This window comes from Scyliorhinus torazame, chromosome 20 (assembly GCF_047496885.1).
Source record: "Scyliorhinus torazame isolate Kashiwa2021f chromosome 20, sScyTor2.1, whole genome shotgun sequence".
Lineage (NCBI taxonomy): Eukaryota > Metazoa > Chordata > Chondrichthyes > Carcharhiniformes > Scyliorhinidae > Scyliorhinus > Scyliorhinus torazame.
In genome coordinates this window covers 33,932,687-33,946,542 of record NC_092726.1, presented here as the reverse complement: position 1 = coordinate 33,946,542, position 13,856 = coordinate 33,932,687, and the positions used below count along the sequence as shown (strand labels likewise).

Below are 13,856 nucleotides of genomic sequence, written 5' to 3'. Positions count from 1 at the left end.
TCTCGCTCCTCCCAGTCTCAGTCAACAAAGAACAAAGAAATGTACAGCACAGGAACAGGCCCTTCGGCCCTCCAAGCCCGTGCCGACCATACTGCCCGACTAAACTACAATCTTCTACACTTCCTGGGTCCGTATCCTTCTATTCCCATCCTATTCATATATTTGTCAAGATGCCCCTTAAATGTCCCTATCGTCCCTGCCTCCACTACCTCCTCCGGTAGTGAGTTCCAGGCACCCACTACCCTCTGCGTAAAAAACTTGCCTCGTACATCTACTCTAAACATTGCCCCTCTCACCTTAAACCTATGCCCCCTAGTAATTGACCCCTCTACCCTGGGGAAAAGCCTCTGACTATCCACTCCGTCTATGCCCCTCATAATTTTGTATACCTCTATCAGGTCACCCCTCAACCTCCTTCGTTCCAGTGAGAACAAACCGAGTTTATTCAATCGCTCCTCATAGCTTATGCCCTCCATACCAGGCAACATTCTGGTAAATCTCTTCTGCACCCTCTCTAAAGCCTCCACATCCTTCTGGTAGTGTGGCGACCAGAATTGAACACTATACTCCAAGTGTGGCCTAACTAAGGTTCTATACAGCTGCAACATGACTTGCCAATTCTTATACTCAATGCCCCGGCCAATGAAGGCAAGCATGCCGTATGCCTTCTTGACTACCTTCTCCACCTGTGTAGCCCCTTTCAGTGATCTGTGGACCTGTACTCCTAGATCTCTTTGACTTTCAATACTCTTGAGGGTTCTACCATTCACTGTATATTCCCTACCTGCATTAGCCCTTCCAAAATGCATTACCTCACATTTGTCCAGGTTAAACTCCATCTGCCATCTCTCCGCCCAAGTCTCCAGACAATCTAAATCCTGCTGTATCCTCAGACAGTCCTCATCGCTATCCGCAATTCCACCAACCTTTGTGTCGTCTGCAAAATTACTAATCAGACCAGTTACATTTTCCTCCAAATCATTTATATATACTACAAAGAGCAAAGGTCCCAGCACTGATCCCTGTGGAACACCACTGGTCACAGCCCTCCAATTAGAAAAGCGAGTGGTTAGATCACAGTCATCTACCCCCTCGCTCCCTCCAGTCTCTGTGATCTCCACCTTCGCTCCCTCCAGTCTCTGTGATCTACCCCCTCGCTCCCTCCAGTCGCTGTGATCTCCACCTTGCTCCCTCCAGTCTCTGTGATCTACCCCCTCGCTCACTCCAGTCTCTGTGATCTACCCCCTCGCTGCCCACAGTGTCTGTGATCTCCCCCCTCGCTCCCTCCAATTTCTGTAATCTACCCCCTCGCTCCCTCCAGTCTCTGTGATCTAACCACTTGCTCCCTCCAGTCTCAGAACTACCCCTCGCACTCCCTCAAGTCTCTGTGATCTTCTCCAACACTCCCTCCAGTCTCTGTTATCTCCCCCCTCGCTCCCTCCAGTCTCTGTGAACTACCCCGTCGCTCACTCCAACCTCTGTGATCTACCCCGTCGCTCCCTCCAGCCTCTGTGATCTACCCTCTCGCTCCCTCCAATCTCTGTGATCTCCCCCCTCGCTCCTCCCAGTCTCAGTCATCAACCCCCTCGCTCCCTCCAGTCTCTGTGATCTACCCTCTCGCTCCCTCCAGTCTCTGTCAACTACCCCCTCGCTCCCTCCAGTCTCTGTGATCTCCCCCCTCGCTCCCTCCAGTCTCTGTGATCTCCCCCCTCGCTCCCTCCAGTCTCTGTGATCTACCCCCTCGCTCCCTCCAGTCGCTGTGATCTCCACCTTGCTCCCTCCAGTCTCTGTGGTCTACACCCTCGCTCACTCCAGTCTCTGTGATCTACCCCCTCGCTGCCCACAGTGTCAGCATTCTCCCCCCTCTCTCCCTCCAATCTCTGTGATCTCCCCCCTCGCTCCCTCCAGTCTCTGTGATCTCCCCCTCGCTCCCTCTAGTCTCTGTGATCTCCCCCCTCGCTCCCTCTAGTCTCTGTGATCTCCCCCCTCGCTACCTCCAGTCTCTGTGATCTCCCCCCTCGCTCCTCCCAGTCTCAGTCATCTACCCCCTCGCTCCCTCCAGTCTCTGTGATCTCCCCCTTCGCTCCCTCCAGTCTCTGTCAACTACCCCCTCGCTACCTCCAGTCTCTGTGATCTCCCCCCTCGCTCCCTCCAGTCTCTGTGATCTACCCCCTCGCTCCCTCCAGTCGCTGTGATCTCCACCTTGCTCCCTCCAGTCTCTGTGGTCTACACCCTCGCTCACTCCAGTCTCTGTGATCTACCCCCTCGCTGCCCACAGTGTCAGCGTTCTCCCCCCCTCTCTCCCTCCAATCTCTGTGATCTCCCCCCTCGCTCCCTCCAGTCTCTGTGATCTACCCCCTCGCTCCCTCCAGCCTCTGTGATCTCTCCCTAGCTCCCTCCAGTCTCTGTGATCTCCCCCCTCGCTCCCTCCAGTCTCTGTGATCTAAAGGCTCGCTCCCTCCCGTCTCTGTGATCAAACCACTCGCTCCCTCCAGTCTCAGAACTACCCCTCGCACTCCCTCAAGTCTCTGTGATCTACCCCAACACAGCCTCCAGTCTCTGTTATCTCCCCCCTCGCTCCCTCCAGTCTCTGTGAACTACCACCTCGCTCCCTCCAGCCTCTGTGATCTACCACCTCGCTCCCTCCAGCCTCTGTGATCTACCCTCTCGCTCCCTCCAATCTCTGTGATCAACCCTCTCGCTCCCTCCTGTCTCTGTGATTTACTCCCTCGCTCCCTCCAGTCTCTGTGATCTACCCCCTCGCTCCATCCAGTCTCTGTGATCTACCCTCTCGCGCCCTCCAATCTCTGTGATCTACCCCCTCGCTCCCTCCAGTCTCTGTGATCTACCCCCTCGCTCCCTCCAGTCTCTGTGATCTCCCCCCTCGCTCCCGCCAGTCTCTGTGATCTCCCCCCTCGCTCCCTCCAGTCGCTGTCATCTCCACCTTGCTCCCTCCAGTCTCTGTGGTCTAGACCCTCGCTCACTCCAGTCTCTGTGATCTACCCCCTCGCTGCCCACAGTGTCTGCGTTGTCCCCCCTCGCTCCCTCCAATCTCTGTGAACTACCCCCTCGCTCCCTCCAGTCTCTGTGATCTACCCCCTCGCTCCCTCCAGTCTCTGTGATCCTCTCCACTCGCTCCCTCTAGTCTCTGTGAACTACCTCGTCGCTCACTCCAGCCTCTGTGATCTACCCTCTCGCTCCCTCCAACCTCTGTGATCTCCCCCCTCGCTCCTCCCAGTCTCAGTCATCTACCCCCTCGCTCCCTCCAGTCTCTGTGATCTACCCCTCGCTCCTTCCAGCCTCTGTGATCTCTCCCTCGCTCCCTCCAGTCTCTGTGACCTAACCACTTGCTCTCTCCAGTCTCAGAACTACCCATCGCACTCCCTCAAGTCTCTGTGATCTTTCCCAACACTCCCTCCAGTCTCTGTTATCTCCCCCCTCGCTCCCTCCAGCCCTGTGATCTACCCCCTCGCTCCCTCCAGCTTCTGTGATCTACCCTCTCGCTCCCTCCAGTCTCTGTGATCTCCCACCTCGCTCCCTCTAGTCTCTGTGATCTCCCCCCTCGCTCCCTCCAGTCTCTGTGACCTACAGCCTTGCTCCCTCCAGTCTCTGTGATCTACCCCCTCGCTCCCTCTAGTCTCTGTGGTCTCCCCCCTCGCTCCCTCCAGTCTCTGTGATCTACCCCCTCGCTCCTTCCAGTCTCAGTCATCTGCCCCCTCGCTCCCTCCAGTCTCTGTGATCTCCCCCCTCGCTCCCTCCAGTCTCTGTGATCTACCCCCTCGCTGCCCACAGTGTCTGCGATCTCCCCCCTTGCTCCCACCAATTTCTGTGATCTACCCCCTCGCTCCCTCCAGTCTCTGTGATCTAACCACTCGCTCCCTCCAGTCTCAGAACTACCCCTCGCACTCCCTCAAGTCTCTGTGATCTACCCCAACACAGCCTCCAGTCTCTGTGATCTACCCCCTCGCTCCCTCCAGTCTCTGTGAACTACCACCTCGCTCCCTCCAGCCTCTGTGATCTACCCCCTCGCTCCCTCCAGCCTCTGTGATCTACCCTCTCGCTCCCTCCTGTCTCTGTGATTTACTCCCTCGCTCCCTCCAGCCTCTGTGATCTACCCCCTCGCTCCCTCCAGTCCATGTGATCTACCCCCTCGGTCCAACCAGTCTCTGTGATCTATCCCCTCGCTCCCTCCAGTCTCTGTGATCTACCCTCTCGCGCCCTCCAATCTCTGTGATCTACCGCCTCGCTCCCTCCAGTCTCTGTGATTTACTCCCTCGCTCCCTGCAGCCTCTGTTATCTACCCCCTCGCTCCCTCCAGTCTCTGTGATCTCTCCCTCGCTCCCTCCAGTCCATGTGATCTCCAACCTCGCTCCCTCCAGTCTCTGTGATGTCCCCCCTCGCTCCCTTCGGTCTCTGTGATCTCCCCCCTCGCTCCTCCCAGTCTCAGTCATCTACCCCCTCGCTCCCTCCAGTCTCTGTGACCTCCCTCTTCGCTCCCTCCAGTCTCTATGAACTACCCCCTCGCTCCCTCCAGTCGCTGTGATCTCCCCCTTGCTCCCTCCAGTCAGTGTGATCTACCCCCTCGCTCCCTCCAGTCTCTGTGATCTCCCCCCTCGCTCCCTCCAGTCTCTGTGATCTACCCCCTCGCTGCCCACAGTCTCTGCGATCTCCCCCCTCGCTCCCTCCAATTTCTGTAATCTACCCCCTCGCTCCCTCCAGTCTCTGTGATCTAACCACTTGCTCCCTCCAGTCTCAGAACTACCCCTCGCACTCCCTCAAGTCTCTGTGATCTTCTCCAACACTCCCTCCAGTCTCTGTTATCTCCCCCCTCGCTCCCTCCAGTCTCTGTGAACTACCCCGTCGCTCACTCCAACCTCTGAGATCTACCCCGTCGCTCCCTCCAGCCTCTGTGATCTACCCTCTCGCTCCCTCCAATCTCTGTGATCTCCCCCCTCGCTCCTCCCAGTCTCAGTCATCTACCCGCTCGCTCCCTCCAGTCTCTGTGATCTACCCTCTCGCTCCCTCCAGTCTCTGTGATCTACCCTCTCGCGCCCTCCAGTCTCTGTGATTTACCCCCTCGCTCCCTGCAGCCTCTGTTATCTACCCCCTCGCTCCCTCCAGTCTCTGTGATCTCTCCCTCGCTCCCTCCAGTCTATGTGATCTCCAACCTCGCTCCCTCCAGTCTCTGTGATCTCCCCCTCGCTCCCTCTAGTCTCTGTGATCTCCCCCCTCGCTCCCTCTAGTCTCTGTGATCTCCCCCCTCGCTACCTCTAGTCTCTGTGATCTCCCCCCTCGCTCCTCCCAGTCTCAGTCATCTACCCCCTCGCTCCCTCCAGTCTCTGTGATCTCCCCCTTCGCTCCCTCCAGTCTCTGTGAACTACCCCCTCGCTCCCTCCAGTCTCTGTGATCTCCCCCCTCGCTCCCTCCAGTCTCTGTGATCTCCCCCCTCGCTCCCTCCAGTCTCTGTGATCTACCCCCTCGCTCCCTCCAGTCGCTGTGATCTCCACCTTGCTCCCTCCAGTCTCTGTGGTCTACACCCTCGCTCACTCCAGTCTCTGTGATCTACCCCCTCGCTGCCCACAGTGTCAGCGTTCTCCCCCCTCTCTCCCTCCAATCTCTGTGATCTCCCCCCTCGCTCCCTCCAGTCTCTGTGATCTACCCCCTCGCTCCCTCCAGCCTCTGTGATCTCTCCCTAGCTCCCTCCAGTCTCTGTGATCTCCACCCTCGCTCCCTCCAGTCTCTGTGATCTCCCACCTCGCTCCCTCTAGTCTCTGTGATCTCCCCCCTCGCTCCCTCCAGTCTCTGTGATCTACAGCCTCGCTCCCTCCAGTCTCTGTGATCAAACCACTCGCTCCCTCCAGTCTCTGTGATCAAACCACTCGCTCCCTCCAGTCTCAGAACTACCCCTCGCACTCCCTCAAGTCTCTATGATCTACCCCAACACAGCCTCCAGTCTCTGTTATCTCCCCCCTCGCTCCCTCCAGTCTCTGTGAACTACCACCTCGCTCCCTCCAGCCTCTGTGATCTACCACCTCGCTCCCTCCAGCCTCTGTGATCTACCCTCTCGCTCCCTCCAATCTCTGTGATCAACCCTCTCGCTCCCTCCTGTCTCTGTGATTTACTCGCTCGCTCCCTCCAGTCCATGTGATCTACCCCCTCGGTCCCACCAGTCTCTGTGATCTACCCCCTCGCTCCATCCAGTCTCTGTGATCTACCCTCTCGCGCCCTCCAATCTCTGTGATCTACCCCCTCGCTCCCTCCAGTCTCTGTGATCTACCCCCTCGCTCCCTCCAGTCTCTGTGATCTCCCCCCTCGCTCCCGCCAGTCTCTGTGATCTCCCCCCTCGCTCCCTCCAGTCGCTGTCATCTCCACCTTGCTCCCTCCAGTCTCTGTGGTCTAGACCCTCGCTCACTCCAGTCTCTGTGATCTACCCCCTCGCTGCCCACAGTGTCTGCGTTCTCCCCCCTCGCTCCCTCCAATCTCTGTGAACTCCCCCCTCGCTCCCTCCAGTCTCTGTGATCTACCCCCTCGCTCCCTCCAGTCTCTGTGATCCTCTCCACTCGCTCCCTCTAGTCTCTGTGAACTACCCCGTCGCCCACTCCAGCCTCTGTGATCTACCCTCTCGCTCCCTCCAACCTCTGTGATCTCCCCCCTCGCTCCTCCCTGTCTCAGTCATCTACCCCCTCGCTCCCTCCAGTCTCTGTGATCTCCCCCTTTGCTCCCTCCAGCCTCTGTGATCTACCCCCTCGCTCCCTCCAGTCCATGTGATCTACCCCCTCGGTCCCACCAGTCTCTGTGATCTACCCCCTCGCTCCCTCCAGTCTCTGTGATCTACCCTCTCGCGCCCTCCAATCTCTGTGATCTACCCCCTCGCTCCCTCCAGTCTCTGTGATTTACCCCCTCGCTCCCTGCAGCCTCTGTTATCTACCCCCTCGCTCCCTCCAGTCTCTGTGATCTCTCCCTCGCTCCCTCCAGTCCATGTGATCTCCAACCTCGCTCCCTCCAGTCTCTGTGATGTCCCCCCTCGCTCCCTCCAGTCTCTGTGATCTCCCCCCTCGCTCCTCCCAGTCTCAGTCATCTACCCCCTCGCTCCCTCCAGTATCTGTGACCTCCCTCTTCGCTCCCTCCAGTCTCTGTGAACTACCCCCTCGCTCCCTCCAGTCGCTGTGATCTCCCCCTTGCTCCCTCCAGTCAGTGTGATCTACCCCCTCGCTCCCTCCAGTCTCTGTGATCTCCCCCCTCGCTCCCTCCAGTCTCTGTGATCTCCCCCCTCGCTCCCTCCAGTCTCTGTGATCTACCCCCTCGCTCCCTCCATCGTTGTGATCTCCACTTTGCTCCCTCTTGTCTCTGTGGTCTACACCCTCGCTCACTCCAGTCTCTGTGATCTACCCCCTCGCTCCCTCCAGCCTCTGTGATCTCTCCCTAGCTCCCTCCAGTCTCTGTGATCTCCACCCTCGCTCCCTCCAGTCTCTGTGATCTCCCACCTCACTCCCTCTAGTCTCTGTGATCTCCCCCCTCGCTCCCTCCAGTCTCTGTGATCTACAGCCTCGCTCCCTCCAGTCTCTGTGATCTCCCACCTTGCTCCCTCCAGTCTCTGTGATCTACCTCGCTCACTCCAGTCTCTGTGATCTACCCCCTCGCTGCCCACAGTGTCTGCGATCTCCCCCCTCGCTCCCTCCAATCTCTGAGATCTCCCCCCTTGCTCCCTCCAGTCTCTGAGATCTACCCCCTCGCTCCCTCCAGCCTCTGTGATCTCTCCCTCGCTCCCTCCAGTCTCTGTGATCTCCCCCACGCTCGCTCCAGTCTCTGTGATCTCCCACCTCGCTCACTCTAGTCTCTGTGATCTCCCCCCTCGCTCACTCCAGTCTCTGTGATCTACCCCCTCGCTGCCCACAGTGTCTGCGATCTCCCCCCTCGCTCCCTCAAATCTCTGTGATCTCCCCCCTCGCTCCCTCCAGTCTCTGTGATGTCCCCCCTCGCTCCCTCTAGTCTCTGTGATCTCCCCCCTCGCTCCCTCCAGTCTCAGTCATCTACCACCTCGCTCCCTCCAGTCTCTGTGATCTCCCCCTTCGCTCCCTCCAGTCTCTGTGATCTACCCCCTCGCTCCCTCCAGTCGCTGTGATCTCCACCTTGCTCTCTCCAGTCTCTGTGATCTACCCCCTCGCTCACTCCAGTCTCTGTGATATATCCCCTCGCTGCCCACAGTGTCTGCAATCTCCCCCCTCGCTCCCTCCAATCTCTGTGATCTCCCCCCTCGCTCCCTCCAGTCTCTGTGATCTACCCCTCGCTCCTTCCAGCCTCTGTGATCTCTCCCTCGCTCCCTCCAGTCTCTGTGACCTAACCACTTGCTCCCTCCAGTATCAGAACTACCCATCGCACTCCCTCAAGTCTCTGTGATCTTTCCCAACACTCCCTCCAGTCTCTGTTATCTCCCCCCTCGCTCCCTCCAGCCCTGTGATCTACCCCCTCGCTCCCTCCAGCTTCTGTGATCTACCCTCTCGCTCCCTCCCGTCTCTGTGATCTCCCACCTCGCTCCCTCTAGTCTCTGTGATCTCCCCCCTCGCTCCCTCCAGTCTCTGTGATCTACAGCCTTGCTCCCTCCAGTCTCTGTGATCTACTCCCTCGCTCCCTCTAGTCTCTGTGGTCTCCCCCCTCGCTCCCTCCAGTCTCTGTGATCTACCCCCTCGCTCCTCCCAGTCTCAGTCATCTGCCCCCTCACTCCCTCCAGTCTCTGTGATCTCCCCCCTCGCTCCCTCCAGTCTCTGTGATCTACCCCCTCGCTGCCCACAGTGTCTGCGATCTCCCCCCTCGCTCCCACCAATTTCTGTGATCTACGCCCTCGCTCCCTCCAGTCTCAGAACTACCCCTCGCACTCCCTCAAGTCTCTGTGATCTACCCCAACACAGCCTCCAGTCTCTGTTATCTCCCCCCTCGCTCCCTCCAGTCTCTGTGAACTACCCCCTCGGTCCCACCAGTCTCTGTGATCTACCCCCTCGCTCCCTCCAGTCTCTGTGATCTACCCTCTCGCGCCCTCCAATCTCTGTGATCTACCCCCTCGCTCCCTCCAGTCTCTGTGATTTACCCCCTCGCTCCCTGCAGCCTCTGTTATCTACCCCCTCGCTCCCTCCAGTCTCTGTGATCTCTCCCTCGCTCCCTCCAGTCCATGTGATCTCCAACCTCGCTCCCTCCAGTCTCTGTGATGTCCCCCCTCTCTCCCTCCAGTCTCTGTGATCTCCCCCATCGCTCCTCCCAGTCTCAGTCATCTACCCCCTCGCTCCCTCCAGTCTTTGTGATCTCCCCCCTCGCTCCCTCCAGTCTCTGTGATCTACCCCCTCGCTGCCCACAGTGTCTGCGATCTCCCCCCTCGCTCCCTCCAATTTCTGTAATCTACCACCTCGCTCCCTCCAGTCTCTGTGATCTAACCACTTGCTCCCTCCAGTCTCAGAACTACCCCTCGCACTCCCTCAAGTCTCTGTGATCTTCTCCAACACTCCCTCCAGTCTCTGTGATCTCCCCCCTCGCTCCCTCTAGTCTCTGTTATCTCCCCCCACGCTCCCTCTAGTCTCTGTGATCTCCCCCCTCGCTACCTCCAGTCTCTGTGATCTCCCCCCTCGCTCCTCCCAGTCTCACTCATCTACCCCCTCGCTCCCTCCAGTCTCTGTGATCTCCCCCCTCGCTACCTCCAGTCTCTGTGATCTCCCCCCTCGCTCCTCCCAGTCTCACTCATCTACCCCCTCGCTCCCTCCAGTCTCTGTGATCTACGCCCTCACTCCCTCCATCGCTGTGATCTCCACCTTGCTCCCTCCAGTCTCTGTGGTCTACACCCTCGCTCACTCCAGTCTCTGTGATCTACCCCCTCGCTGCCCACAGTGTCAGCGTTCTCCCCCCTCGCTCCCTCCAGTCTCTGTGATCTCCCACCTCGCTCCCTCTAGTCTCTGTGATCTCCCCCCTTCGCTCCCTCCAGTCTCTGTGATCTACAGCCTCGCTCCCTCCAGTCTCTGTGATCTACCCCCTCGCTCCCTCTAGTCTCTGTGATCTCCCCCCTCGCTCCCTCCAGTCTCTGTGATCCACCCCCTCGCTCCTCCCAGTCTCAGTCATCTGCCCCCTCGCTCCCTCCAGTCTCTGTGATCTCCCCCCTCGCTCCCTCCAGTCTCTGTGATCAAACCACTCGCTCCCTCCAGTCTCAGAGCTACCCCTCGCACTCCCTCAAGTCTCTGTGATCTACCCCAACACAGCCTCCAGTCTCTGTTATCTCCCCCCTCGCTCCCTCCAGTCTCTGTGAACTACCACCTCGCTCCCTCCAGCCTCTGTGATCTACCCCCTCGGTCCCACCAGTCTCTGTGATCTACCCCCTCGCTCCCTCCAGTCGCTGTCATCTCCACCTTGCTCCCTCCAGTCTCTGTGGTCTAGACACTCGCTCACTCCAGTCTCTGTGATCTACCCCCTCGCTGCCCACAGTGTCTGCGTTCTCCCACCTCGCTCCCTCCAATCTCTGTGATCTCCCCCCTCGCTCCTCCCAGTCTCAGTCATCTACCCCCTCGCTCCCTCCAGTCTCTGTGATCTCCCCCTTTGCTCCCTCCAGCCTCTGATCTACCCCCTCGCTCCCTCCAGTCCATGTCATCTACCCCCTCGGTCCCACCAGTCTCTGTGATCTACCCCCTCGCGCCCTCCAATCTCTGTGATCTACCCCCTCGCTCCCTCCAGTCTCTGTGATTTACCCCCTCGCTCCCTGCAGCCTCTGCTATCTACCCCCTCGCTCCCTCCAGTCTCTGTGATCTCTCCCTCGCTCCCTCCAGTCCATGTGATCTCCAACCTCGCTCCCTCCAGTCTCTGTGATGTCCCCCCTCGCTCCCTCCAGTCTCTGTGATCTCCCCCCTCGCTCCTCCCAGTCTCAGTCATCTACCCCCTCGCTCCCTCCAGTCTCTGTGACCTCCCTCTTCGCTCCCTCCAGTCTCTGTGAACTACCCCCTCGCTCCCTCCAGTCGCTGTGATCTCCCCCTTGCTCCCTCCAGTCAGTGTGATCTACCCCCTCGCTCCCTCCAGTCTCTGTGATCTCCCCCCTCGCTCCCTCCAGTCTCTGTGATCTCCCCCCTCGCTCCCTCCAGTCTCTGTGATCTACCCCCTCGCTCCCTCCATCGCTGTGATCTCCACTTTGCTCCCTCCAGTCTCTGTGGTCTACACCCTCGCTCACTCCAGTCTCTGTGATCTACCCCCTCGCTCCCTCCAGCCTCTGTGATCTCTCCCTAGCTCCCTCCAGTCTCTGTGATCTCCACCCTCGCTCCCTCCAGTCTCTGTGATCTCCCACCTCGCTCCCTCTAGTCTCTGTGATCTCCCCCCTCGCTCCCTCCAGTCTCTGTGATCTACAGCCTCGCTCCCTCCAGTCTCTGTGATCTCCCACCTTGCTCCCTCCAGTCTCTGTGATCTACCCCCTCGCTCACTCCAGTCTCTGTGATCTACCCCCTCGCTGCCCACAGTGTCTGCGATCTCCCCCCTCGCTCCCTCCAATCTCTGAGATTCCCCCCTCGCTCCCTCCAGTCTCTGAGATCTACCCCCTCGCTCCCTCCAGCCTCTGTAATCTCTCCCTCGCTCCCTCCAGTCTCTGTGATCTCCCCCCTCGCTCGCTCCAGTCTCTGTGATCTCCCACCTCGCTCCCTCTAGTCTCTGTGATCTCCCCCCTCGCTCCCTCCAGTCTCTGTGATCTGCAGCCTCGCTCCCTCCAGTCTCTGTGATCTACCCCCTCGCTCCCTCTAGTCTCTGTGATCTCCCCCCTCGCTCCCTCCAGTCTCTGTGATCTACCCCCTCGCTCCTCCCAGTCTCAGTCATCTGCCCCCTCGCTCCCTCCAGTCTCTGTGATCTCCCCCCTCGCTCCCTCCAGTCACTGTGATCTACCCCCTCGCTGCCCACAGTGTCTGCGATCTCCCCCCTCGCTCCCACCAATTTCTGTGATCTACCCCCTCGCTCCCTCCAGTCTCTGTGATCTGACCACTCGCTCCCTCCAGTCTCAGAACTACCCCTCGCACTCCCTCAAGTCTCTTTGATCTACCCCAACACAGCCTCCAGTCTCTGTTATCTCCCCCTCGCTCCCTCCAGTCTCTGTGAACTACCACCTCGCTCCCTCCAGCCTCTGTGATCTACCCCCTCGCTCCCTCCAGCCTCTGTGATCTACCCCCTCGCTCCCTCCAGTCCATGTGATCTACCCCCTCGGTCCCACCAGTCTCTGTGATCTACCCCCTCGCTCCCTCCAGTCTCTGTGATCTACCCCCTCGCTCCCTCCAGCCTCTGTGATCTCTCCCTAGCTCCCTCCAGTCTCTGTGATCTCCACCCTCGCTCCCTCCAGTCTCTGTGATCTCCCACCTCGCTCCCTCTAGTCTCTGTGATCTCCCCCCTCGCTCCCTCCAGTCTCTGTGATCTACAGCCTCGCTCCCTCCAGTCTCTGTGATCTCCCACCTTGCTCCCTCCAGTCTCTGTGATCTACCCCCTCGCTCACTCCAGTCTCTGTGATCTACCCCCTCGCTGCCCACAGTGTCTGCGATCTCCCCCCTCGCTCCCTCCAATCTCTGAGATTCCCCCCTCGCTCCCTCCAGTCTCTGAGATCTACCCCCTCGCTCCCTCCAGCCTCTGTAATCTCTCCCTCGCTCCCTCCAGTCTCTGTGATCTCCCCCCTCGCTCGCTCCAGTCTCTGTGATCTCCCACCTCGCTCCCTCTAGTCTCTGTGATCTCCCCCCTCGCTCCCTCCAGTCTCTGTGATCTGCAGCCTCGCTCCCTCCAGTCTCTGTGATCTACCCCCTCGCTCCCTCTAGTCTCTGTGATCTCCCCCCTCGCTCCCTCCAGTCTCTGTGATCTACCCCCTCGCTCCTCCCAGTCTCAGTCATCTGCCCCCTCGCTCCCTCCAGTCTCTGTGATCTCCCCCCTCGCTCCCTCCAGTCACTGTGATCTACCCCCTCGCTGCCCACAGTGTCTGCGATCTCCCCCCTCGCTCCCACCAATTTCTGTGATCTACCCCCTCGCTCCCTCCAGTCTCTGTGATCTGACCACTCGCTCCCTCCAGTCTCAGAACTACCCCTCGCACTCCCTCAAGTCTCTGTGATCTACCCCAACACAGCCTCCAGTCTCTGTTATCTCCCCCTCGCTCCCTCCAGTCTCTGTGAACTACCACCTCGCTCCCTCCAGCCTCTGTGATCTACCCCCTCGCTCCCTCCAGCCTCTGTGATCTACCCCCTCGCTCCCTCCAGTCCATGTGATCTACCCCCTCGGTCCCACCAGTCTCTGTGATCTACCCCCTCGCTCCCTCCAGTCTCTGTGATTTACCCCCTCGCTCCCTGCAGCCTCTGTGATCTCTCCCTCGCTCCCTCCAGTCTATGTGATATCAAATCTCGCTCCCTCCAGTCTCTGTGAACTACCCCCTCGTTCCCTCCTGTCGCTTTGATCTCCGCCTTGCTCGCTCCAGTCTCTGTGATCTCCCCCCTTGCTCCCTCCAGTCTCTGTGATCTCCCCCCTCGCTCCCTCCAGTCTCTGTGATCTCCCCCCTCGCTCCCTCCTGTCTCTGTGATCTACCCCCTCACTCCCTCCAGTCGCTGTGATCTCCACCTTGCTCCCTCCAGTCTCTGTGGTCTACACCCTCGCTCACTCCAGTCTCTGTGATCTCCTCCCTCGCTCCCTCCAGTCTCTGTGATCTCCTCCCTCGCTCCCTCCAGTCTCTGTGATCTACCCCCTCGCTCCCTCCAGCCTCTGTGATCTCACCCTAGCTCCCTCCAGTCTCTGTGATCTCCACCCTCGCTCCCTCCAGTCTCTGTGATCTCCCACCTCGCTCCCTCTAGTCTCTGTGATCTCCCCCCTCGCTCCCTCCCGTCTCTGTG

The 13,856-nt window shown here is 59.3% G+C and overlaps 1 protein-coding gene across 1 annotated transcript in view; it reads right to left on the bottom strand.

Moving 5' to 3' along the window:
* Positions 1-899, bottom strand: part of LOC140397044 (equilibrative nucleobase transporter 1-like) — a 446,298-nt gene extending 445,399 nt beyond the window's left edge. Inside the window, exon 1 of the mRNA XM_072486086.1 lies at positions 813-899. Within this exon, the coding sequence (XP_072342187.1) occupies positions 813-839 (27 nt within the window). The 5' untranslated portion in view covers positions 840-899. The remainder of the gene's footprint in view (positions 1-812) is intronic.
* Between the last annotated feature and the right edge of the window lie 12,957 nt (positions 900-13,856).